General features: G+C 39.9%; 1 protein-coding gene across 1 annotated transcript; it reads left to right on the forward strand.

Moving 5' to 3' along the window:
• Positions 1-11: 11 nt before the first annotated feature.
• nr3c1 (nuclear receptor subfamily 3, group C, member 1 (glucocorticoid receptor)) lies at positions 12-27,669 on the forward strand. The gene is made up of 9 exons (XM_085292149.1): positions 12-310; positions 787-1,994; positions 15,238-15,386; positions 15,612-15,728; positions 15,810-16,088; positions 17,506-17,650; positions 21,161-21,291; positions 21,767-21,924; positions 23,838-27,669. The coding sequence occupies exons 2-9, from the start codon at positions 787-789 to the stop codon at positions 23,988-23,990; spliced, it is 2,340 nt and encodes a 779-aa protein (XP_085148275.1). The 5' UTR covers positions 12-310; the 3' UTR covers positions 23,991-27,669.
• The last annotated feature ends 238 nt before the right edge of the window (positions 27,670-27,907 follow it).

Here is a 27,907-nt window from a genome sequence, read left to right on the forward strand (position 1 = left end):
AGCCATGGAACCGCCTCTTCCAGTTCTCCATTTTGTATGTTTTTCTTAGAGGTTAGCGCCTACTTTCCTAAGGGATAGCTGGCAATCAGTGTAGTTACCAATCTCACCTTTTGCATGCAAATCTACAGCTAGATTGATTTGGGCGGCTGAAAAAACGCCGAGGCTGGGTGTGTTGTATCATTTGATGTCGGAATGTAGAGACGATACGCCGCGACAGGAGTAATGTTAGCAGACTCAATCAGGGTGTATCAACCAAAACAATGTTGACAGGCGACCTGTGGACAGATATCTGCAACCACTCATTTCAAGGGTAAATACGATACATTATTCACATTTAGTTGGTTCAGTTAATGCTAAAGCAGCCGTTGTAAGGACTGCGTTAGCTTGAAGGCTAATATTAGTGTCAACGACTTTAGCCTATTGCTACCTAGCATGTCAACAGTTAGCAAGAAGCTACCGCTGGGAAATCTTAAACTTGTCTTAACTTTACCAGTCTCTGCATACAGTGTGTAGTCTAATTCGCGATGTGTGTGTTTGCTTTAATTGCAGTGGATAAGAGGTCGAGATGTGTGCATTCATGTCAATATTGTGCTAATAGCTAGCGTAGTTAGCGGTTGCAGTTCGTTGAGTATCAGGCGCGATCAGGCAACTTTCCTCTGGTCTTGTACATAACTGGAGTTACCTGCTCTGTGCATGTGTTATTATCCAACTCCGTAGCATTTCTGCACATTTATCTGTGTTTGCACTCTGTATCTTATCGCTGTCTGTCTCCTCTCCCCTCTAAAGATGGATCAAGGTGGAGTGAAGAAGATAGCATACAGAAGAGATGACCATTTAAGCAAACTGGTCTATACTGAAAGCCCCGAGGAGGGAGGTCTGTTGAGAGTAGCTCCTCACAGTGCCATGTCTGTCACCTCTCCCGCCTCTGTCGTTCTTCCATCCAGCTCTTTGATGCAGCCAGGACAGGTGCCCAACGGCCTCAACAACAACACCCTTCCTGAGGAGCTCACCTCTGCCTCTGTCACTGCCACCGTAGGCTCGTTGATCGACAGTCCACAGCCCCGGGGATTGACCAAAGATCAGAGACCCCAGCACCAGCAGTTACTTCAGACGCAGACGACTTTTGGTCATCAAACCTTATCAGAAAATTTGTCCCAGTTGGATGCCAGTATGGCAGACATCACCCAGTCCTCCATGGATTCGCTAATTGGGGGATCAGATCCCAACTTCTTCCCTTTGAAAACGGAGGATTTCTCCTTGGATAAAGGAGAGCAGGACCCAATTGACCTTGATAATGCCTTTGAGCCCATTGGGAAAGATATGGACGTGAACCAAAAGTTGTTCAGTGACAACACTCTGGATCTGCTGCAGGACTTTGACCTCTCTGGGTCCCCTTCAGATTTTTATGTAGGGGATGATGCTTTTTTGTCTTCTCTTGCAGATGATTCTTTGCTTGGAGTGACATCCGAGAGGGACATAAAACCTGCTGTAGTTGACAGCAGTAACACGACTGGGGCAGTGCCTGTTGCCCTTAATGGCAACAGTGTGACCAGTCCAGATCTATCCAGCCCTACCATATCCACAACTACTTCACTATCCCCTACAACCACTTTGTCTGCAATGGTGAAAAAAGAAAAAGATGCAGACTTCATCCAGCTCTGCACCCCAGGTGTGGTTAAACAGGAGAAGACCTCTGGAGGACAGAGTTATTGCCAAATTAGCGGCACGGCTTCTGGAGACATGGCTGGGACTAACGCCATCTCAGTCTGTGGGGTCAGCACTTCAGGAGGACAGACCTACCACTTTGGTGTGAACACACTGAGCAGTGATACTCCGCTGCAGAATGAGCAGAAGCCAGTTTCCAGCCTGTTTCTCCCAGTAACGACCATCGGTGGGATCTGGAACCGAGGCCAGGGTATTGGTAACAACTCATTAGTCCAGAGGGCTGGTGAGGGGTTCTCAAGTTCCCCCTCCTACCCCACCAGCTTTACCAGGTAACAACTGTCGACATCAGCTGTGTCCTATCACCCTTCATTTCAGTATGCCTGAATAACCACTATCTTTTATGTTTTAAGCCAAAAATGCCTTGTTTTTATCATATATATCATCTAGAGAAATTTAGTATTTAGTGCTGAAATACCACTGCAGCAGTGTTAGACTGCATTTTAGCAGCAGGTCTGTGGTCTTCAGAAGTCAGCCTGGTCATGAGCTGACTTGCCCACAAATACTCAAGATCCTTTGCTGAAATTCTTGTTTTTTTTAATTGGGTGTTTTGTTTTTTTTGTTTTTTTCTCGGTTAGTTGACTCAGAGTGTTAGTGGGGGTTTGCATCTCAGATTTGATCTTACTTGCAGAAGCCTTGCACCCCCTTGGTGGATATTCATAGCTTGTTTATGAGACTTTTGAGATGAGACTTTTTTTCTTTCTTTCTTTCTTTCTTTCTTTCTTTTTCTTTTCTTTTCTTTTCTTTTTTTTTTTTTTTGTAAATGCTGCTTGTGATTAAGAAAGTTGTGTTTGAAATTCGGTTGCTGTTTTTATTTTCATGTGATTTGACTGTTAGTTTCAGTTGTACTCGTCTTGTTTATGTCTCAACTTTGGTAGACTTTGTTATCTGCTTTCAGATCGGACTTTGGCAACTCTGGTAAACCAGTCTTACAAAATGGTTATCAGATATTGGTGTCAGCCCAGACTGTTTCACTTTGACTTCACACAAGCAGCTACTCACGTCTACCTTTATCAAATAAAATGCTGGGTAATTAAAGCATTTAGTAAACTTTTATTTGTTAAACACATTACATTGACACTATTGATCCCTGGGAGGAAAATCAGCTTCAAAAAGTAAGGGTCAGCAAAGTAAAACGCTTACTTTTCAATACCAAGAACAGAAGTAAATGCGTTACAGGTGAAAATAATGCAGTTGTATAGAATTGGATCAGCAATCAAGAAAATATGTGAATTGCTATAGAAAGAGTCGCTGTATTGAGTTTTGACCTGCATCTTTTTCAGTCTGTAATCTTTATTTTTTCCCTGTATTTTAGTTAGTTTCTATTATTTGTGGGTTTTCAGCTAAAAAAAATGTCTAAATTAAAGTTTTGCTGTTGATGGTGCTATTAGTGTGGGGCACTGATGTTTAGGTGGATGGTGTACATCAAAGTAGCACCACTGCTGCAGTTTTATTATAGTTCCTGATCAGTACAACTTCCTGCTTTTTTTTTTTTTTTTTTTTTTTTTTTTTTTTTGGCAGCGATAAGAGACGGTCTATTTTTATACCCACAGTGAGACATTTGAGGAAGTTCTTTATTTCTGCAATTTATTTTAAGCCTTTTTTATTTATCTCTAAATACATAAAAAATCATATTACAACCATATTACAATATGGTGTTTGTATTTAAATAAAAATACAGATATGAGAAATAACAATATGATATGTAACATTTACAATGGGTTTTGTTTCTCTGTTTCCTTATTCTGTAGAATTGGTGACTCATACAATTAGACGTTTTTTGTTTGACTTGTTTTGGTTCAGCATGGTTTAACCTCTAAGATAGTTAACCTACTAATCCTGCTTTGTGAGGCAGACTGATGGTCGCCACAGGATGTGGCTGCACCAGAAGCAGTAAGTGCTGAGATCTAAAGGAAGGATGTGCTGTTAAAGGCTCGGGGAATTCCACTTATATTCGAATCAGACAGGCCATCCTTTTGTTTTCCTTGACAAGAGTGTCAGTATGAGTCTCTATAGCTTGTTTCACTTCCACTCTGTGATCAACTGTTTTCTGATTTGTTGTTTTTATGTCCTAATCCCACTATCTCTTTTGTTTTCTATTATAAGAGTAAGGTTACCCAGTCAGGGAGTTCAATGAGTCATTTTTAGTAGCTCTTCCAGCTGTTTTGTGCTAAAATAAACCTGAGGACAGATAAGTAGGATCATGGTCTAAACAGATTATTTGAGCCCGTAATATAATAATCAAATTATTTCTGTGTAAGGAGAAGTGAGGGGGGTAGGAAAGACACCTTCTGTTCCTATGATTTATTTCCAGTGAGCTTGCATTCTGGCTAATAGGAATCACAGTGTTTGCAGTGCACATGGCCCTACAAAGCATATTTTGTTTTGTAGTTACTTTGCTGCCCTGCAGATATTTTATGATTTCAGCTCCGAGGCTGACATGCAAACAGAGGTGTGTCAGAGAGTCTAACTGTCTGCTTTATTTGCATCTCTTTTACATTCACGCCTGTTTGATTCAGTATCTGATATGGGAGTGATCAGCTTAAAACTTGGTGCACCCTGTCAACACAGCCACCGATGTGGTTGTGTTTGTATTGTGCAAATGATGCATGGTGCCATCTCCACAGCTGTCACACTGCTTGGTGAGCAGGAACAGATGAGTTCAGACATGAGATACACCTCAGCTTCATTTCACTTGAGCCTCTAATCGTCCTGTCTTTGTGAACAGTAAAGGTGTGTTTAGGCATGGGATTATGCCTGTCCGTGTGGTGTGAGGCGAAATGATTTTGTGTGCACCTCTGGCTGTTTATCTTATTAGTGTCTGAGTCTGTGTGTATGAGTAATTTTTGTGTGGTGTTTGTTTGACTCTGGTTGTGTTACATTTACTGGCTTGAAATGAACTGAGCACTGGGCTGTGTTTTGATTGTGTGGTCACCCGGCAGTTTGCATTAGGTAGAAAACTTCTCACGCTGCAATGCCACTGCTGCTTCCTTCTAAAATTGTGGCTCAGAGGGCATTGCGTGACACTGAGTGACCGACCTGAAATGGCACATTTTATAAATAGCACACACAGTAGATTTTTGCTGGGTTTCTCTGTGCAGGACTCCTAACATGAGTCCATTGTCCATTAGTTTCAAACGTCCGCTGTGAATTCCGTGCATCACGTTGTATTATAGTATGATGAACTGACTCGTAGATAACCTGTTTGCAGTTAATCAAGAATGCGAATGTGTCACTTTAAGAAATGTGGAGCTTTGTTTATTTTGGGAAATACACACCCTCATCATGTCATGCCTAGTTTTGACCACCAGACGTGATGGATCGATGGAACTGGTATAAATATATTCCTTCAATAGATAATAATCCACCTTATTTTTTCTGAGTGCTTCTTCAGCCTTTTATGAAACCATAAAAATATAGATGTAGGGGAAAGGAAACCTTATGCCTTGTTAACATGCAAGTTCCAAAGATAACTAAAGACACTGGCATGATTGTGAGATTGTTCTGTGCAAATTCTGGGCATAGGTTTGCAGACAGTTTTCTACTTGTTGCAGCTGTCTATACTTTTACCACGGGGCAGTGTCACAGACAGCTGGTCTGTGGGATAGTTGTCTTCATGTTCATGTGGTTATTGGTAGTTTAGCTTAGCTCTCATCTCAGAAAATCAGAGTCAAGTCAGAAAAGAGCATTTGTTTTGCTCGATAGCGTATGGTAGAGCACTCATTAGCAGTACTTGGTGTACAGCAAATTTCTGTTTAGTTTTGGTTTTTTGCACTTCAGAACATCACCGTTGCTCATTTACAAATAAAGTCTGGTTGGTATTCAGTGTATGGCTTATTTTGTAAGCCACAAATGCACAACAGCGCTAGTACACATTACAAGCTCTATAGTTTTACTGCTTTTCTACTACTTTACTATTGCTTTCATTTTTGCCAACGTTGATACTAAAGTTGGGGTTGGTGGAACCGCTCCAACTTTACAAGTAGGAAGTCCGATTTGAGGGGGTGTTCCAGCTGAAAAGTACGACAGGGAACTCAGGATTTCAGACTTCCCTTCAGATGGAACACAGCTTTATTATACAAAGAACAGGATTGTAGTAAAGTAAAAGAGAATGTTAAAAAAGATGAAAACTGTCCACTGCAGTCACTACCTCTGCTTTTCATTAGGGGTGGGGGAAAAAATCGATACTGTGTAGTATCGTGATATTTTGTTTGCTAATAATGTATCGATACAGGGACAGCAGAAATCAATATTTTGTTACAAAAAAGTTTTTGTGGAATGGAACATGCTCTGACTTCAGAGCATGTTGATCAGCTCCTTTTTCTGAGCAAGAATCCTGACATTCCTTCACTGTCCAAATGTGTTTAACTTTTTTTTTTTGGCAGCAATAAACATGACAGTTTACTTATTTTAATTTAAGACATGTTTTATTTTAATTAAGTTTAAAACTTTTTTTATTTAATGTAAAATTATATTTTGTTTTAATTTACTTTCAAATTCTTCAGTTGCTGAATGGGCTGCATAGTTATCATAAATTTCATAGTTCAGAATAGCTATAATTGTACCAGATGGTTGCATTCAGTTAAGTTGGACTGGACTGTAATACAAACCGTTCAGTTTGTCAACAGTAAAACTGACTGAAATGAGAGAAAGACTGAGTGTGAGACTTTGATATTAGATAAAATGAATATTGATAAAGTTTACCTTGACGTACAGAATCTGAATATCGCAAAATATTTTAAAAAATTGCAATAATATCATATCGTGGGATGTATGGTGATTCCCACCTCTACTTTTCATGGTGTTTTTTTTTCTTAATTTGTTTGGCACTTCTCCCTGTATCAGTTGAACTTTCCTTACATGTTCAGAAGAACTTCTTAACCAAGCAGGATTTATCCTTTGTGGAGGGTCATCCCCATTGGGCTGTGTGCTTTTTTTTTTTTTTTTTTTTTTTTTTTTTAATCGGACTACACAGAAGCACATCTGTGTAGAGTTGCATAACCAGTCCGTCACTCTGGATAGCCAAATACCATAAATACCACTTAAGCTGTTACTTATAGTCTTCTGGTCATTTTCCAAAGTTGTGCCGCAGTGGTTTCTGGAGATTTACTTTTTGCGGGGTGTATCTCAGCGAGTTTTGAGGTTATTCTAGAGCTTAAAGAACATTCAGACACAAGATCTTTTTAACACGGGTACTTAAAGACATTTGGGATTGTCATTGTTAATCCATCTTTGGTTTTAGAGTAGGCAGTCATCAATTTGAGTAATGGTATCTTCTGTGCTGACACACATGGCAATGGAAGAGAGAAAATGGTGAAAAAGGCTCTCAGACTGCACTGAAGCTAAACAACGGCACATAATTTAAACTATCTTAAAAATAATAATGTAAATATTTTGTGTTTAATTAGTTTTCCCCTTTGGCTTATTGGGATCTCAGGGGTTTTCATTGGGTTGGTGTGCTGCTCCCACTAAGGCAAATACACTGGACTAAAGATAATTAATATTTTTGTTAACCAAAACAACAGACGCATCATTAAAATATTGATTTGTACTTTGTGCTTTGACATTATCTTGTCTTGTTGTAGGATAAAGATGAGCTCTAGTTTTTGTAGCATAATCATATTGTCTATCATTATGTTGTTGTTGGTGCATGCTGCAGATTAGTATTTGTAGATTTGTGCATTTATTCAAGGAACTTTGTTTGCAGGCGTAATGAAACTGATTCATTGAATAGAGCCGTTGTCACTTAGAGTTGTCTTGTGTAGCTTCAGCATCTGCTTTTCACTTTATGTGTGCATTTGGATGATTTATGAGTTAGGTTTTCACACATATAAAAGGCCTTAAATTCAAGTTTCCGCTCAAGCAATTCCTTTAGCTCAGTTTTTCTGTTTATTAAGTAGATTCTCTGGAAAGTTAAAGCAAATATTTTCGTAATGGATCCCTCGTTTAAGTTATTTTTTTGGCCAAAAAAGCCACACTTTACTTTCCTGGAGCAGCCATGGGGATTGGCTGCATTTTTCTGCATGATACTCTAGTGGAGTCTGAGATTTTCTTTCAAACAAGTGATTTGAGAACACATTTGGTGCATTAACTAATTAAAAAGAAATCATTTGTTACAGAGTAACAAATGTGTTGTTATAGTAACAACAAATGTCTTGTTACTGCAACCCAAACATTTGTTACAAAGTCACAAATGTTTGGGTTGCAGGGTTAACCACCTGACTTGATGACGCTGCACAGGCAGCGTTTAGTGAATCTGACCTTCTGACTCTGAGCTCGTGTGCAGTCAAGATGGGGGCGAATGAAGCAGTGCCTGGACGAGACGGTGATCTCACTAACGTGGTAACTCTCCAGAGAATTTCACATGTGGGAATACTGAGTCTACTGTGGAAACTGACTATGACTCACAGCTGAATGAAACTCGGGAGAGTAAATCTCTTGAAAATATTTTGATTCAACACTGGTGCTGCTTTGAAGGAGCTTCTTCTCTTCCACAGAAAATGCCTTTGTTTAATGTTTTATCATGCATTAAAAAGAAACAAACAGCTAAAGCTTCTATGTGAACATTTTAGGCAGTGCTCTTCCGATCAAAATGTTGGTATGATTCCTGCCCTCAGGGCTGTGTATTATGATAGCTACAGTGTTTATAAGACACTGCAGAGACCTGTTCAGCTAGTGAGATCCTTATCAAACTGTTGCAGCAGTGGTGGGCCTCAATCTGAAGTTAGAAAGTGTGTTTAAGTTGTATTGGTGAACTAAAACTGGTGTCATGAGTGCCAGCTGTGGTTTAAAAGCTGGTTTGATACTTGAGTTATTTGTGGTCAGTCATTAATTTATATATAACTGTGTGTATTTAAATAAAACCTGCTTGTAAGCCTATACTAACCTCTGTGCCTTAACTCTGTGTTTAGAAAGTAATCTTTGGTCAGAGTCCCAGTTCACTGCACAGTCTTGCCGCGGCACACCCCTCTACTCGCTCAGCCGTCCTCTACCTCTCGCTCCCTCTTTCTCCCTCTGTCCCCTGCTTTTACTTCCTGCAGTCAAGGGCAGAGACCATGACCGTCAGCAGAAGCTTTCAACTGCTGTGTATCGCTTCTGCTTGTGTGTGTGTGTGTGTGTGTGACATTTGTTTCTGTTGACTATGTGTATTATTCATGAATGTGTAGGTGCGCGCATGTATGTGTGCATGTGGGTGTGTCATGAGCACCGAGGCAGGAAGGCAGACCGCAGAGCACAGCCGTGAAGCTCTCACTCCTCTGACCTACTTTCTCTCCCGCCTCCCCACATCTGGCGCCGAGTGAATGCACCAGATCAAATGCCAGCCATTCCAGTCTCTTTCACGTTATTACTGCATTCCCCTGTAACCACAGTGCTGCTTTTTCTATATTTACTCTTTGTTGAGTTTTGATGCTGAATAGGCTTACAGAAACTCCCCATATTGAGGATAAGAGGATACAGCTAGGTTAACTCTGTGCATTATGTGCTTTTTTTTGTTGTTGTTGTTGTTGTTGTTTTTTTTCCTTTCAGTGAAGTTGTTGAGTCAGCAAGTCAAACTTTTGGGAATGGGATCCTCCCACATCCAGTAATACCCAGTTAAAGGTATTACAGTATCCAATTCATTCAGCCAGGAAGTTACCTCCCACCTACACGTACGAACAGCTTCTATTATGGAAACTTGTATGGAAACTCGGATCCTAGGGGGTTGTTCTTCCTATGCTTAGCAGCGAGTTGAGTCTAATTTCCTCTTCTGGTGCTCGAAGCCAAGCAGTAGTTGCTGCTTTGGGCTACAAACTGCCACTGTTATTGAAACCGATTTAGCACGAAGAGGAAGACAGTGGCCCTTTGTGGACAGTGACACAGAGGGACAATCCAGAGTGCCTGTATGATGAAACAAAGCAACAGCCATGAGAAAACTTGATGTAGATGTAAAAACCGAAATAGTATGCTTTTTCACGTGTTCACTGTACCTTGACAGCGTGCCTCATTGAGTAAAGGCGTAGCACCAGTATGTATAAAGACATACTGTTATTATTAGACACCATACATCATAGATATTTTTGAAACGTCTAGCCCAGAAAGAAAAAAAAAAATCCTGCCACTCACTCATAAAACCTCTTTAATTGTTCTGCATATGAGAACGATTCAGAGTGCACAAACCAGTTCTCCTCTATATTTCAGTGGTGTACTTCCTCATACACTTCTACCGGCTCTGCTCCAAACGTCTGATGAAGATGAGATGTTTGTGGGATGATGTTAATCCATATTTGTAGCTGCAATTGCCAGTAAAATAAAGCAACCATCACAAGTGAGGCTGACAAATCCAGTAAAATGATTGGTCATAATCTTTTCAGTGCGATGACTCATTTGCAGTGGTTGGTTATAAAGTAGGTCAAGTAGTTTGAGAAAAATATGTGTAAGAAAAGCTTCAAATGATTTATCATCTGCAAAAGAAGAATAACTGATAATCTGAATGGGCAGACAGTGGAGTATAGAGAGTAGGGGGCTGCCAAGTTCCTTGTGATGCACGCAGCTTAAAGGGGATTATGAATTGTTAAGCAGGGCATTGGGACACCTGCGTTAGCACAAGTGTGTTGCCTGCTTAACGCCCAGGCTCATTGATTGCGCTCCTAAGCAGCTAACTTTCTCAGCGCTGCTCGTGTTGAAGGCGAGCCCCCACTCAGGGTGTCTCTGCCTTTGTTCTGCGTCTGAGCTCTGACCGAGAGTACACTCAGAGGGAATGCAAGAACTTCCTGTTGATTGTGAGCACGCACTTCAGCAGATGGTTTCAGAAAGAGGAAATTTGGTCTCCCCACATTGCCTTGCAGCTTTGAGTGGTTTGCATCTGACAATCCACAAAGACAGATTTGCAGCTCATATTATGGTGAAGTTCAGTTTCATCAGCTGATTTCACAATGAGACTTTGAGAGTGTCATAGACAGCCACAACTTCTCTTCGGGGTTACATTGTTGTCGTTCTTGCAAGCATTTACCAGCAGCAGTAATTGGATTTAAGCCAGTAGTCCAAAGCCTTCTAGTAAAGCTGCTCTGCTGACACCATTTCAGTGGACCAGTCAAGGACAAACCCTCTGACATCATCATCATCAGTCTAGACTCATTAGCAGCCACCGCCCATCGTGCAGGCCACTACACTCTCATTTGGGGGCTTCGTGGTCTTATTTTATTTTTACCCATCATGCAGTACGATCCAGAGGCCTTATAAGTGATCCAAAATGCTGTGGCACAAACCTCAAACATAGACCCGAATCATGAAACATTATCTTCAGTGACAAGTACAACAGCGAACTGTGCAGCAGATGGTATTTCCCCCACACAGCCATGACCTCTCAGATCTATAGGCCTCAGTAAAGCTGTAGTTCAGCCTGTGTGGAGAACTGGTGATGTTTTAAAGGGAGAGAGCAGAAAATATTGATTTGATTTTTAGCTTAATATGGGAAAAAACTGTATATAGCATTGTTGTTCAAAGCATCCTGGCTTTATATTTGGTTCTTTATATTTTTCTACAGTATAGTGTGTTGGTATAGCCACACTGAAGCATTGTGTTAAACTCTAAAGCTTGGAACAGGCTGCAAATATAATAGCGACGTATTATCACCTAATAACTTTGTTACAGGACACATTTTGGCAAACCGTAGCTTCTTAACACATCCAGCAGGGGTGAAACGATAGCATTGTTATTTGGAGGCATTCTTCTGAATATTTGCATACATATTTATACATCTGTTAAGAGTTTCTGCTTATTGTTTTTGTTTTTTCTTTGTGCTTAGGTTAGAGCTTTTGTTGAAAGCAGCCACAAGCTGTTATTACTGAAAAGTGCTAAAGGTTAAACTTTTAAACAATGCACTGGAAAAGGCAGAGTGAGTAAAACATTTTGGAAATTGTTGAGGATTAACAATCATTTTCACATTTGATTCAGTGGTAATGTGAAAATATTGTTTACTTAACTAGGGTCACCTTAACTTTGGTAGGCTATGAGTTGTGCTCTGGGTATAAAGTGTAAAAAGATGCGTGGTCATTACAGGATGAATTTTGGGGTTTACAATGCGCACTTGAATGCATCATGAAGTCACATTTTCTTTTTATTACATGGTTGGCAAATTGATCTTGTTGTTAAAGTAGAGATGGTGCAACCGTCCCTCTCAGGTGATGTTAGTGTATAAATATAAACCAAAGTTCAGTGAGGTTAAAACCAGTCAAGGTCAAGGACATACCCCGACCTTGGCTTGTTTGTGTTAGTTTGGAAGAACTGCAGAGAGGGCAAAGTGAGCAGCACTAGAAAATAACATAACTTTCTGTTGGCTCACTTTGGGATCCCAAATGAATGCAAAGGTTATTCCACGTCAGTCATCAACTCCCTCAAATCCAACCATTTAGGATTGAATTGAGAAAAATTCCAGTGGAGCAATCCACCTTAATAGGATTTCTGCAAAATTTCAGGTCCCACTGTTATTAGTTTTGTTTCTCAAAATACAAGACAAATCGAAACTAAAAGATTATTTGCAAAGTTTGTTTTGGAAGCAGAGCAGTGTAGTTTTTGCATCCTGACAGTACATCAAGAAGTTATGGTTGAGAAGACATGATGTGTCCTGGATGTTGTTACAGGACTTTATTGCAAAGAGAGAACTTGCTAATGCCACCTCCAGATCCCGTCTTAAAAATTAACTACAGTTTTATCGTTTTCATATGAATTAAGACAGTTTGTAGCAGCCAGATGTTGCTAATCAGATGTACTTGTCAAGTGTGACAATCCCTATAAAAGCAGACCTTCAGGCAGTTTGCTGATAAGGAACATTCAGGTGTGCATTAACACAGTGCAACCATATTCCCAAGAGTGGAAATCCCTGCAAATTCAGCACATGGTCAGACAGTGCAATGCTCAAAGAAACTGCAAAAAACCCAAGAGCTACCATTTTCTTTAGCCATCTAGAGCCATTTGACATATTAAAAGTGGAAGTTCATGACAGTAAAATTATAACAAGACTGAACATGCATGGCTTGTTTGGAAGGGTTTCAGGAGAAAACTCCTCTTGACAAATGACATGGCTGCACAGCTTAGGTTCACAAAGATGCATCTAGCAAAACATAAGACTTCTGGAGCAGTGTCCTTTGGACCGATCAGACCAAAGTGGAGATGTTTGGTAATATGCAATGTCAAATATGGAAATAGCCCGACACATCATATCAGCACTAACACCTCATTCCTGCTGTCAAGAGTTACTTTAATTAAAATGTTGAAACATTTTGGATCCTCAGTATTTTGGACCCTTGATCTGGAAAGCAGTGAATATCAGAATTTATTAAAGTCTTCAGCTGCTACATAAATGTGACTATTTTAAATATTTGTATTGGCAGATTAAAAGGGAACATCATCAAAACAATACAAATGTATTGCTGATACGTAAATGGTAATCATGTTATCCAAAATATAAAAAACTTTATGCAACCATTTTAGTGTCCAAAATGTGTATGAATAAAAATCAAAGAAGAATACGCTAATAACATGAGAGGGATTATGTGATAATGTACAAACAGGTGAAAAATGCAACGCTTTTTGCAAAGTGGCGCTCCTTTCAGTAATAAACAAACAAGGTCCAGTGCAAACCGTAAAAGGTCAATTCCTAGTCATTTGACAGCAGTTTGGCGTTTAAGGCAGTATTTGAAGAATAACAGGATAATAGTGCCATCTCTATTACCCTTCAACCAAGGTGATGCCTTTGATTTAAAGCATAACTGAGCAGAACTAGTTTTTCTTGTGAATACTTGAAAAGACGGAGGGATGAGGGAGGCTCTGCTCTCTGTCATCACACATACTGAGCTATAATACGGGCATGTAGTTTTAATATTTCTTTTAAAGTGCAGCCCACATCAGCCTTAAATCAGTTAAAAAAATAAATATCTCTAGGCTTAGTAGTCACTTCTTTGGTGTAACTTTGATGGATAATGAGAGTGGGAACATACTGCAAAACCATTACCGCACTGTTTGGTTTGTTGAATGTGGATTTGCTGGTAATTTCTTGTTTCCCTTTTCAACTGTTGCAAATGAATGATTGATTGTTTCTTATTTATACAAGTAATGCACCTACTTAAGCTGGGATGCATTGTTTTTTTTTTAAGCTGGGACGATAAATCTGGTTTTCAGGGCTTAAAAAACAGTTGTTATTGCACCATGCCCATTTATCATAATGTTCTTTCTGCGTAGTCTACCTCAAACATTTTGAAATCCTGCTCGTGTTACTCTTAAAAACATTTGTTTTTAAGTTCAAAATAATCATAAATGCCGGTTTCCTGGCTTACTCGTGAATTTAGTGGCTGTGTTCACTCTCTTTAAGCTGCGTTCACCGCTCACAGCTGACCAGAAGGGAGTTGTTTACGTAACACTCCACTTTTCAGCATTCGGCTCTCCTAATTAAAACGAGATTTGGAAGTAAACACTGGTTTGAGTTTGAGGTGTAAGAAAACAGTGCGGTGAAAGACGGAGAAAATGAAAGCTCGGAAACAATCACACAGTTGTACAGATTATAGAAAACTGACATGTATTGGCCACAGTGTGTTGTCAGGGGAGCTTAGCTTTCACAGATCTCGTGCTTCTTTGGTTTTCTTGCCTTTCTTTTGTAACAAGATTTATGAATGCTTCTGGACTTGATGCTTTGATGTTTTACTCAGGTTTTCCGGTCCTGCGCTGTCCATTGAAAGTGCATGAATGCCTGCTTTCATCTTAATACCCTCATGTTGTATAACAAAAAGTGAACTTGAGTCCTCTGCCAATAACCTCAATAAGTGTTTTGTTGTGTGCAGTGATGGTGTTCAGGAGAAGCTGTTGTCAAATACAATAGTTTTCATTGCAGCAGCAGATGTGTAAACATATGGACAGAAACGGTTATTGCACGTCTCAGGCTGCATATCCTCTCAGTGTGGGCGTTGTCATTGCTGTGGCCATTGGGTTAGAAAAGTTCATGAATGCAGCAAAGTCCTCTAGTGGCGGTTTTGAGCAAGTGCATTCTTAACCAGTATTGACCGGGTCTGGAAATGTTTGCGGTTCAATCACAGGAAGAAGGGCTGTTTGATGAAAACCACCGGATTTAGGATGTGACCGCAGATGTTGAGATAATTTAGGTTTTAAGGGCTGGGACTTTAAAGTTTTCTTCACTCAAGATGCTGAGATCAAACCAGAGTTTACAAAAATAGTCACTAGAGTGTGTGTATATATATATGTAAATTGTTTTTTATTTGCTTCAAAGCTTCAGCACAGAGTTATAAATATGAACTACAGCTCAATTCTGGATAGGACAAGGCTGCATAAATAGCACTGTGTAAACACGCAGTTTGTGAATTTTACATGAATTTGATTGTGTTTTGCAGCTGTTTGATTTGAATCAGTTTAAACACTTTTGGCATGCAGTAAAATTACATTAGCGAGATGTCACTGTGTGTGAAATTGTGTTTTATTAAAAAATAAATAAATAAATAAAAATGCTGCTTCTTCCAATTCTATCTCCAGGCAGGAAGGGAGCACCGCTACATCCTCCACACAAGGAAAGAGCGGGACTCATAAAATCTGCCTGGTGTGCTCTGATGAGGCTTCGGGCTGCCACTATGGCGTTCTCACCTGCGGCAGCTGCAAAGTCTTCTTCAAGAGAGCAGTAGAAGGTGCAACACCCTAAAATATCATCATTTGTGTATTTATTGCCTCCTGTTACACAGTAATTACTAGTGTTTGCCTCTCATGTTAGCTCAAATACAGGGGTTATAATGTTAAAGTTGATGCCTTAATGTTTTAAAAGACCATGAAACACCTCATTAGATTTAGCCTGCAGTGTTTGCCTTAACATTTAAGGTAAATAACACATGGATCTTCTCTTCTGTGTGCTGCAGGGCAACATAATTACCTGTGTGCAGGGAGGAATGACTGCATAATAGACAAAATCAGGAGGAAGAACTGCCCAGCCTGCCGATTCCGAAAGTGTCTGATGGCAGGCATGAATCTGGAAGGTATGCAGCACCCGCATGGATATTTCAGATGCTTTGAGTTGTTTTATTTGCAACTGTTCACCCCTGTTATGTCTCCCGAAGCTCGCAAATTAAAGAAGAATCGGTTAAAGGGCGTCCAGCAGAGCAACCCACCAGAGGTTACACCTTCACCGCCAGTTGAGACCCGCTCCCTCGTACCCAAGTGCATGCCTCAGCTCGTTCCAACAATGTTATCCCTGCTGAAGGCGATAGAGCCAGACACCATCTACGCTGGCTACGACAGCACCCTGCCCGACAACTCCACCCGCCTCATGACCACCCTCAACAGGCTTGGAGGCCGACAGGTCATCTCTGCCGTCAAGTGGGCCAAGGCCCTGCCAGGTTAGTGGTGCTTGGTGTGATTAAGCTTATGGTGGGGAATTTGTAAAGTATAAATAGTAAAGACAGGTGATAAGTTGAAGGGTCTTAGCAAGGTGTCGTCACCAACACCTTGAGGCGACTGTTGTGATTTGGCGCTATATAAATAAAACTGAATTGAAGCAGGACAGCTTCAAGTCTCTGTAATGCTACTCGGGGGATAGATCATCGTTTCTCCCAAAGATATTCCATTTTTGGGTGTTTCGATGATGGTGGTAAAGAGTCTGGCATGTTTGACATGTTGCTACAAAACCTCCCACTGGTGTTCAACTGGTGTTAATTACGGTGAAAAGACAAACACTTAGAAGAACATTTTATTGATTTGTGCCCACTAAGGGAACAAATGGAACCAAACCACAACAGCAAAAATGCCCCCAACAGCTAAACAGAACCAGCAAATCCCAGAACTGTTGCAGTCAAGCATTTAGGTTTGTTCTGTAGGGCTGGCCTCTTTGCTCGACGGTCTGATTGTCACCCTGTGGGATCCCACAGAGGAGGTTAAGGGTTAGGGTAGAGGTTAGGATAGTGCGATCCACCCTCCATTAAAGTACAGCGAGTGGCCCACATACACCAAATCAGTATGCAACAAATGAGAGAGAAACACGCACATCTATGAGTTTGTTTCTCACTTCAGCATGAAGAGATGTCTACACATCAACATTTCATTTTAGCCTAATTAGTTGAAATAAGTAGATTTATGCTGAACATCATATTAATGGTATTTTAATGCATGAAAGGGAAAATGAGCTAAAATGGCCTTGATTGGCGAGCTATCATCAGTCACTTTGACCATCTGCACAACCCTACTGTGCCCTTCTCTTGGCGTGCACCACACGTACACTCGCCCACCTTCAGAGAATATAGTGACAGATGACTCATCTGACCTTATCACTTTTTCCACATCTCTGCGAACTGTTGTCTTTGCGGTTTGTTTGTACTGCCAAACTCTCAAATGTAGATTCTTCTTTGTAACGAGGACTTCATGTTCTGTAACTCCATGTAGTTTATTTCAGTGTAGTTTCCAAAATACCTGTTTTTAATGACAGTTCCACTATGTCCTTTATTAACATTTTAAGCTATGTTATGAGGAGAAGCTTCTTTGTTGTTTTACATGCTAATGCAGAAATATCATGTTTGTGGTATTAACCACAGCTTCACTGGTTGTTATTGTCTTTCTGAAGCAAATGTCACTCTGGGTGTTTTCCGTGTTAAGCATAGTCTTGTGTGTTCGCCAACAGTGATGCCTCTTTAAAGTCTGTGCAAACAGTTGTTTAGCATTTTACTTGTAAACCACAGACCACCTCTGGAAAATGAATATAATTATTTTATATCGTGACTGCTTTGAAAACCAGTTAAGGTATTTCCACGTCCTTCCCCTCAGGTTTCAGGAACCTGCACCTGGATGACCAGATGACTCTGCTGCAGTACTCCTGGCTCTTCCTCATGACTTTTAGTTTGGGCTGGAGGTCTTACCAGCAGTGCAACGGCAACATGCTCTGCTTTGCGCCAGACCTCGTCATCAATGAGTAAGTATTGCTAAGCATTCTAAATCGTCTGATACCTAAAGGACGACTAGACCGGTGTATATTTAAAATAAGTGAAATAATGTGTCACTGCTGTCGGGATTGTTAAAGTAAAAACATAGATGACCAGGTGACTCAAGCACAAACATCTGCTTGTTGAAGTGTATCAGAGCAGCTCTCTGCTGTGTGTCCCATCTACCAACATTCAAACTGTGTCTGCCTGCTCTTACTAGTAATCTGTGTCTGATCCTTCTTATAGAATCTGAGAGCAGTGAGCCGTTGTCAGAGCTATCGTGCTTAGGGCTATAATAGGCCTTTTGCTTTTCATTTTTCTCCCCCTAATCAGAAGCTTAAAATTAGCATGATCATAATTAATATCTGACGAGGGTGTGTTTTCTGTTGTTAGTCAGCTCCAAACAAACCTCATTTGCTGCCTGTCTTTTGTCATAATTTGCCAAAAATAATCTCTTTCAAACATTTGTTTGTTGTCCCGCCATGGGGAACGCTGTCTTAGTATTGTCTTCATACCCTCTTTTTTATCTACCCAAACAGTACTGGAGACAAAATCATGCTGCTTCCCTATAAATGAGGATAGCTCAGTATCAGATGTCATTTAAGTTTCTTTTCCTATTTTACCCAGAAGGCCTCTCTCAGCTGACTGTTTAACTGTACCAGTTACACAGACCTAGAGATCTGGTAACCAACGGTAGTAAAGGGGGGAAAAAAGAAGCATATTCCTAAACCAGTGGGGAATTGGTCACTGGAAGTTGCTGGCAGTGAAGGAGATATGCAGCACTGCACTAAAAACCACGATTTGATTGCCACGGTCACCTGTAGTTTGTATGAAAGATGCAGATTTGTCCGTAAACAGAGCTCCAATATATACAAATGGCTCAATATAAATATCCAAGTATATTACACAAGCCCCTACTACTTAGCTAATAGTTGGCTTTTGTTTGCACACAAGTTGGAATCTACCATGCTGGCGACAGCTTTCAGCCAGAACAATCACAAGGAGGTTTTTGGTGCAGCACCCTCTTTGCAACAAATTTCACCTAGCTACCAACTGTGAACAAGCACTCACCAACTATACTCGGGTGATACAATTTTTTCCTTTTCAACTTGAAGCCTTAACTGTCCAGCTGAATACCTTCATCATCAGATGCCATCATGGCTCCTCTCTGACAGTCACCGTCTAGTCCTCGCCATACAGCCAGGTGTGGGATCATGTTAACTTAGACATCCAAGCCTGTTGGGGTTAATGCTTGTTTTTATGCTCACCATGGCCCCTGTAACACGGCGGTTATGCTGCTAGCACGTTGGTGTGTTGTGAGACTTTCTGGGACTGTAAAGTCTTTGATTCTGGTTTAAACTTCTTCCCTTCCTATACTGGCGCTGATGTGGCGTTATCTTCTGAGTGTGGGCACTTATGATTCGGGAGAGTGCTGTGGTAGCTTCCTTCACCTTGACAGCAGACATAAATAGAAGCGACTGCATGACGACGTTGCAGTGGCGTGCGAAGCATCAAATGTGGGGGGAATACTGGTGCCTTAAGCCTTGCACATGAGGATCAGTTGTTTGCTTCATGGGCTAACCCCATGTTGGCAAGCCTGTTACTAAACAGTGGCTCTCTCACCGGATTATGTAAGTTAACTAGCAAAGGACTGCAGCTACCTGTGTGTCATTGTGCTCATTCCTTTAGGGGAATGACACCTCCTGGGCTCTGTTTATACAAGATGAAATTGTATTGAAGTCAATCATTGCCGGGATTTATAAGTTAAGTGTCACTGTACTCCACTGTGAGCTGTCTTACCTTGAAAGAAGAGAGAGTAGCAGAGATAAAGAGAGGCTCATCTTGAATGATGAGTGATATTGAACTTAGGGCTGCTCAATTAATCGAATTTTAATCACGATTACGATCTGGGCTTTCAACGATCATTAAAAATGACTGAGCCGATTATTAGCCCCTCCCTCATTTATCCGCGACACCTTAAAGGCCGTCTGTGAAAATATTGTCGGGCATAAACCAGTCCGTGGCGCAAAAAAGGGTGGAGACCGCTGATTAAGAGGACCCGAGGGAAGCTCGGAAAGCTAAGCAGAAGTTATTTGGAGAGGAGAGTGACTGCCGTTGGTTGAAAAGAGAGTTTAAAAAAAAAAAAAAAACTTCAGTGGTGTTGCACACTATTTTATATTATTTTTTTAAAGTCATTGTTAACCCTTTAAAGCCGGTCAGAGCAGCACGCTCCGTTTTGCATAACTATTGTTAAATCCCTGTAGAACCTGAACCGTGTAAGCTAGCGCAATAATTTTTTTTTTTTTGCATATGAAACCGGAGGAGTTGTACTTACATCTGATGCCATCAGCTTGTCCTCGGTCACGGTTTCGTTCCACATATAGCTTTGCAAAAATTGCATAAAAAGCGCTTGCAGGAACAAAAACATAATATTCCAGAAACAGGCTTTGCCGTTCCTATCAGCTGTTCGTAACACTTCCCACAGTGAAATGATGCACATGCTGTTTTCTTTGCAAATTTGCATCATAGGATTGTTTTTTGTTTTTCCTGCAGTATATAAAAATTGCTGTATCTCCAAAATAAAACTATGAAGACACTCAAAATAAATTTCCTGTGGTGGGAAATTTTTTTGCAACTTTATTGTATTTAAAGTTTTGAGGGATAAACCTCTTAAATTTCTCCAAGTAGAAATATATGTAAACAAAACAAAAACGATTTTCAATTTTTTTTGTAGTTTATTGCACTTTTTTGCAATTTATGTAATTACTATGGACTTAATGCATACATATTATTAAAATATGGGCTATAACAGTTGTATTGATGTATAGCAACTTGAAATGCTCCCACAAATGGCACTACAGCATGTAAAAAAAATAATATAAGCTCTGGTGGACTTGGTTCTATGGTAGGTCTTAAAGGGTTAAATAAATATCGTCAAATAATCGTGATCTCAATTTCAGTGAAAATAATCGTGATTATCATTTTTGCCATAATCGAGCAGCCCTAATTGAACTACCCTCATTTTATAAGTAATGCTGTTAGAGCATTCACCATAAACATCAATCATGTTATCAGAGAACCGAGGTTAAAGGACCAGTAACCTCAAGTTTGTTTGTCAGCGACATGTCGCAAACGTTGCCCAGGTGTATTTCACAAAGCTTGGTGTAGAGGCAGCACATGTGTTCGAGAAGACACTGCACAGGAGGATCACTTATCAACTGGAAGTTAGGATACTAGCCTCAGCAGAGATTACCCCTTTAAAATACCTTCCTTAGAATAATATCTAATAGAAGCAGATAGTTTATTCTATATCCTATTTTTGAGGTTTTCATGTTTTGGTGTAACTCACAATATAAATGGATCACTGTAATGATCTGTACTAAATGGAAAAATGGATTTTCACCCTTCTACATCATGACCATGGACATAAAATGTACAGAAATATTACAGGTAGCACAACAGGAGAAATATTCTGAAATGTCTCTGTCTGAACCCACCAGGGAGAGGATGAAGCTGCCCTACATGACCGACCAGTTTGAGCAGATGCTGAAGATTTGCAGCGAGTTTGTTCGGCTGCAGGTTTCCCACGATGAGTACCTGTGCATGAAGGTCCTGCTGCTGCTCAGCACAGGTCAGACTTCCACCTGAGAGCAGCTGAACCTATGTTACAAAAGTCATTATCTCAATCCAATACTATAGACAATGTTGATGGATGCACAAGGCACATCTCAGCACTTTCTCAGTTAAACTAATACGTAGTTTTAATTGAGTACAGAAGTTTACAAAACTGCATTGTGGTGTGTGTGATCATTTAGTGCTGCAGAATTAAAGGTGCCAGACTACATTTAATACTTAAACACATTTATATAGTCTTTAGAGCTAGATCTCTGCCTTGTAGACTATTTGGATAGTCATTAGGTGCTGTTTGTGTCCTTCACAGCATGGATGTTTTAAGTAGTTAATGGTGTTTAAAATGCCCTTCCGTGATTGCGGTTTAAACCTGGAAGTGTGATGGCTGTAGGGTGAGACACGGGCAGTAAAAGTGAGGCACACTCCCCTGATTTCATTTCCAAGATGGTGACATTGAGTGTCCTCCTCTCCCACAGTGCCAAAGGACGGCCTGAAGAGCCAAGCAGTGTTTGATGAGATTCGCATGTCGTATATCAAGGAGCTAGGAAAAGCCATTGTGAAGCGTGAGGAGAACTCCAGCCAGAACTGGCAGCGATTCTATCAGCTCACCAAGTTGCTGGATTCCATGCATGAGGTACAAAGACTGAGCACATGATCCCAAAACCTATCCGTGCCAGCAAGTCGTTATTGACCATCTGCAGTCCCTAAATCCTTAAACAATGGTCTGTTATCTGTGACTTATCAGATTAATCATTTTAAAGTGCAGAGAGATTTGAGGGAGACTTGTTTCAGTGATACAAAACAGAAAAGTACAGATTTGATAGTACTTCCTAAAGTGCAGCAAAATTGATCAGAAACTATCTGTGGAGGGTTTGCTCAGTTGCTTAATGTCGACAATTAAGAGAGTGTGATATATCAAAGACACTCACTGAGGTTCATAATAAACTAGAAGCACCTTTTTGTGGGGAACAAACTGGAACTAACCCCCAGTGCAGATGGACCGCCACTTACAGAAAAGATAGGAGAAAATAAACTTTAGACAGTATTAACGAACAGTGTCTGGCTTTTGACTCTCAGCTGGAAACTGTGCATAAAAAGCCAGCAGCCCGAGCCGATCACATCGCCCGTCACTTATCAGTGATCACCTGCTCTGGCACCTCTGCTAACACGATGCCAGAAGTTAACGAAAGACTCAGAAACCAAATATCCAATCTAGGAGGAACTCAACCTACTTTATCAGATTGCTGAATGTGAACCAGAAGCAGCTGTGTGAAAGGGATATGGCTTTAGAAGCAAGGAGTAAGCTAGTGGAGGGCTAACATACCGGCACAAAAATTGTCTGAGAATGCAATCAGGACCTTAAAAAAAAAGACTACAAAAAGGCTCATTTAATACTCGAAGTGAAACTGGTGAACCCACCATCAAAGCTACACATTGCTGGTGCAGTTTGTTTTGTAGGTTTGCATGTAGCATTGTCAGCCAGTGTAGGGTACTGTGCACAAGTCTTGATCCATCCCTCATTTCTTTGTTTTGCTTAAAAGAAGATGGACTTTTTTGTAATTTCTAAATTGGTCTTGAGCAGTAACACTACAGGCTTTTCAAAGGTTTTTTTTTTTTGTTTTTTGGACATTGGCTGCTTTTTCATTCACTTTCACTCCTCGTACAACTTTCAGAGGAAAGTTAAGAATGTCACTTAACACAGACAAGTGAAACGCGGAATGAATCGGTGTTGTCTACAAATAACACATTTTAAATTATGGGGGTTTTAAGCAGTTTGTTACTAGCAGCCTGCTCCAAAAACACATAATTTGTTCCCATTTCTTTACTTAAAAGATGTCAAACATAACACAGAACAGTATTAATTGTAAAATAATATTTTATTAATAATAGTAACATAGTATTTTTGTACCAACAAGGTGATTCCCAAAGAGCTGTTAGCTGAAATGTTTGCCTTAATATTTTAAGGTGGATAAGTATGTACAGTCAATCAGTGGTATCTGACACTCATGTCCTTAAGAAATAGGCCACCTGTAAAACACGCTGGGCACTTATAGCTAGTGTTGTTGATGGGATAATAAAAAGCAGAAAAGTATGGTGATCACACTACTATCTAGAAAGCATCAGATTGGCACCAGTTTTCAGTCTAATCTAAAAACACACTGCCAGTGTAGTAAAAGCATAAAAGATGGTGTTCCATTGTGGTTTTCTATTAGGCATGGATTGTCCTCCCCACAAAGTGGATAAGCGTTATTAAAGCAGGGAGGGATCATCTTGACAGAGAACAGAACAAACTACTTAAGAAAATGACAAGAAAGAGTTCAGGCTGTATTTCTGTGTATGTTAATTGAATTACATGAGAGCAGCAGCTGTACTGTAACTTTGACTTAAATGTTTTCAAGCCAGTTTTTGTTGCTCGCTGGAAATATTTGTATATTTGATGGACTGTTTAAAATGCCACTCATAGTTTTAAACCATTATTCAGGAAACACTTGCATGTGTTTTATGTTAATCACGTTCTGATGTTTCCTCCTCTTGCGTTCTCTCCAGATGGTCGGTGGTCTGCTGAGTTTCTGCTTCTACACCTTTGTGAATAAATCCCTGAGCGTGGAGTTCCCAGAGATGCTGGCAGAGATCATCAGCAACCAGTTGCCAAAATTCAAGGCTGGGAGCGTCAAACCTCTGCTCTTCCACCAGAGATGACTCACCCCCGTAACAGACACAATGCCTTAAAAAAAAAAAAAAAAAAAGAAAAAGAAAAAAAGTCCCACCACATAATCTCACCTCACCACCCTTACCCCAACCCCAGAAGACTTGAGGATCCCAGGATGATGTATTTTGGGAGCACGTATGCAACTCTTGTGTAGTGGCTCACGGGTCTGATGGGAGAGGGCGGAGATGTTTGTGTAGAAACGGCAAGCACAAGAGGTTTGGTTTTGTTGAACAGTGTAGGATGTAGTATGTAACAATGATTAGGACTTGTTTGTAAGATAAAAGATAATCACAGAAGAACTAGACTAACATCAACGTCATCTCAGGTTTCTTACCTTCAAATTCAGAACGTTATCTAAAATAGATTGAACAAATATCTATGTACAGGTTCTGATAGTATTTTCTACATTTTCAAATTATGACAGTTTCTACAATTACCCAGGTTGATGTTACCCAAGAGGGTAGCGAAGCTTAACATGCTCGTCGGTAGGCTTTTAGACTGTATGTTCCACTTTTAGTTTTTATAGGAGGTTGTAACAAAATGTTTTATCAGTCACATGGGGGGAGAGTGTGTTTTATAGTCATTTAAAAAGCGTATTTAGTGGCTTTTCTTTTTTTTTGGTTTTGCTAATTAACTTTGGAAAATACAAAACAAATCTATGGGACTGTTAAGAGACATCCATCGTTCTAAGGATTATTTCTTTCACAAGCTGACCTCTTCCAGGTTTACACACGTCTTTTATTATAAAAGGGAAAAAAAAACATGTGCCTTTTTTGCTTCAATGATCACTTAGCCATTTTTCTTCCGACCGTACTCTTTATCCCATCATGGTCTACCTTCATCGTATGTTGATTGTACTTTTTATACTTCTTTCGAGTTTTCCTTTTTGATTTTCCAGTGGCTGTATGTTATCTTTAGAAGTGGCAGCTCACGTGTAGAAATGATCCTTATTGTTAAACAACGCTCAGAGCCTGCTTCCTCCTGCACACACACACATACACGGGAGTCTTTAGGTGCGATTTGAGCACTTTGTACTCTGCTTAAGGCTTTAAAAGGCTGTGAAGAAAGACTGTTTAAATTGTCTTTCCTGTTTGACTTTAGATGGAAAGTAGAGCTGCTTTTTTTTTTTTTTTTAGGAAGTAGCCCATTTTGTGCTCGTTTTAGTCCGCGCTCCTTCACCGGTAGTCTAACAGTTGGATGGATATCTGCGTCTACCAATCACAAGAGAGAGGGCTTATTCTTATTGTGTTTGCAAGTTTATGTCATTTTTGATTAATCAGGAAATTTCTGTGGTTTTTAATGTGGCTCAAAGTGGAAGGAGAAACACCTGTCTTTCACTTTTTAAGCTCTTTTTACAAAGTGTGTTTGGTAAAGATGATGTGATACATACAGTATATCTCTTCTCTCAATAAGCTTCTGCTTTGGATTTTTTATTTTTTTTATTTTTTAAATTTTAATTAAAAGCTCATGTATTATTGTATTCATTAAAGGAATAGCTGGACATTTTGTGGGAATGCAGCTATCCCGCTGTCATATCTGTACAGTGAATGTGAAGCTGGAGTTTAAAGCTGGTTTGGTATTTCTGGCTTTTTTATTAGTTTTTTGTATAAACTAAAGAAACACAATCTAACTGGTATTAATGAGGTGTTAAAGGTCCTGGCAGTCTTATTGTTTTTAAATGAAACCATGCCAGATGTTCCCCTCTCTACACTCTTTCTGTGCCGGCAGCTTCATATTCATTGCAGGGATATGAGACATTTTACAGAATACTGGTCAAAATGTCAGAGTATTCCTTTGAGAACGAACAGTCTGTATGATAGACGGCTTGTGTATCGAGCAGTTTGGCTCAGGCATCGTCCCCTCCCTAGACAACGTGTCCAGCATCTGCTTGTGTTCTTCGTATGTTTGTTTGTTTGCCATTGTGGACGAGTCCCGGCATTTTAAAAAAAAAAACCAGTCACCTCATAGAGTCCTGTCACAGTCCGAGTGTAGCGTTGCTGCTTTGGGGAAGCAGGCAAAATGGATCCTTTTTATTCTCTGGGAACTGTTTCAGTGCCAAACTCCTGTTTTGTCTGTTTTCAGTGATGCTGAAAGTCGGTCAGTATTGTATGAGAAGCGGAAATGAGCCCAAACTTTGAAGCTTATAAATTTGTCTTAAATAGAGGGGGGGGAAGTCCTGAGTTATCTGCACTTCAGGACACTGGATTGTTGTAAGAGATAACTGAGTTTTATATGTAACACAGATGTATAAACACACGTGTGTGTTTGTGGGGTCTAAGTGGGAATTTTCACCAGTCAGCCGGCCGTGTTTCCTAACCCCTTTTTTTTATGTTTTACATGAATGTGACCCTTAAAAGAGGAATTCATTTATTTCACTTGAGTATTTAAATATGGAAAAATGTAAAATTGTCCAGTGGCTGATCTATCCCCCACGACAAGTCTAAAAGAACTTTCTCCCCCATTCTCAGGTTATTTAAACTGTCTGATTCACACAGCATTTAGCTGTCTGTGCTCCGTTTTGACACTAAAAACCAAAAACAAGTTTGGATTCCCCAGATGTCTCTTTTGGTGTTTTTTTTTTTTTTTTTATGTTTATTCCTTTCTCCCCCACCCCCACAAACAAAGATAAAAAATTAAATATATGAGAATAATTTAATGACTCTGCTGCCACCAGCATCACTCTCACTGAGGCTCAGACAACAGATGCTTATCATTTTTCTGAGAGGTTTGTTTCAGATATTTGGAAATCATCTTGGGTTACTTTCACATTCAGTGTAGCCAAGTCTCTACTGCTGCTGCTCTTCATTTAAACAGGTATATATACACACACAGAGATATATAGATATATATGTATGTATGTATATATATATATAGAAAGAGAGAGAGATAAAAATCGCACACTTGCCTCTTCTTGCTCAAAAATGTCTTGTGTGTACATTTTTGAGGAGGACATCTGAATATGCAATAGAAACACCATCATCATAGCATAACATTACATTACTTCTTGTTTTCCTTCATTTCTTTCCTATATAAGCTATTTACGTACAGGGGACTGACTTTGATCTCTGCAGGCCAGCTTTTCAGGATATTCAGGAAACAATAATCAGTCCACCCAGATTGCACAAACAACAGCCTGTTAGATGTTTGACTACAAGGTGACCAAAGCAAGTGCAGACAGGACAAATGTACAGTTCTTTTTGTTTCTTTTTCCTCTAACGTGGAGGCTTTGGTCGGATTGTGTAATACTGTGAATAGGATAGGAGTCAGTCTATTTCACACGCAAACTGGTTGTGAAAGTAATCAACCAGCTTGAATCTTAAATAAAAATAAGAAAAAGAGAAAAAAAATTTGCACTACCCAAATATTATTTGAAAATCTATTTTGTATAAAAACATATGCAGACATTAACTTTTGAGAATTATCAAGGGCAGATCATCTTTCACTGGTATATGCTTTCTCTAAAGAGCGTTTGTTTTTGTTTGTTTTTTTTGCTTCCAACCAGTTTAATATGTACATATAATCCATTGTAAAGAAATAATGTGGTGTATTTGTCTCCAAAAAAAGAGTTTTTCAGTACCTCCCCCCACCCCACCCCCTCTGTATTATTTCCTCTCTGTAGTGAGATCCTGTTGATATTTTTCCTCCATCGATTAAAGTTTGAACCTTTAACGTCTTTGTGTGGTACTTGTCGAAACGGGGACGTGTATGATGATGTTTGCCATCCGTCGCAGTAAAACTAAACTGGAAATGGTCATTCTTGGTGCAAGGCCACTTTTCATGTTCACAGCAAGCACGTGTTCATCAAATAAACATGCTTTTCCATTCTGACACCTGGTTTATTGACTGCTTAGATTCACTGGAAGTAAACCAGTATAATTAGAAGGGGGAAGAAAGCCTTTTAAAACCT

This window comes from Mchenga conophoros, linkage group LG2, assembly GCF_057382185.1.
Source record: "Mchenga conophoros isolate Kocher_MC1m ecotype Shallow Benthic linkage group LG2, M_conophoros_male_GT1.1, whole genome shotgun sequence".
NCBI classification, from domain to species: domain Eukaryota; kingdom Metazoa; phylum Chordata; class Actinopteri; order Cichliformes; family Cichlidae; genus Mchenga; species Mchenga conophoros.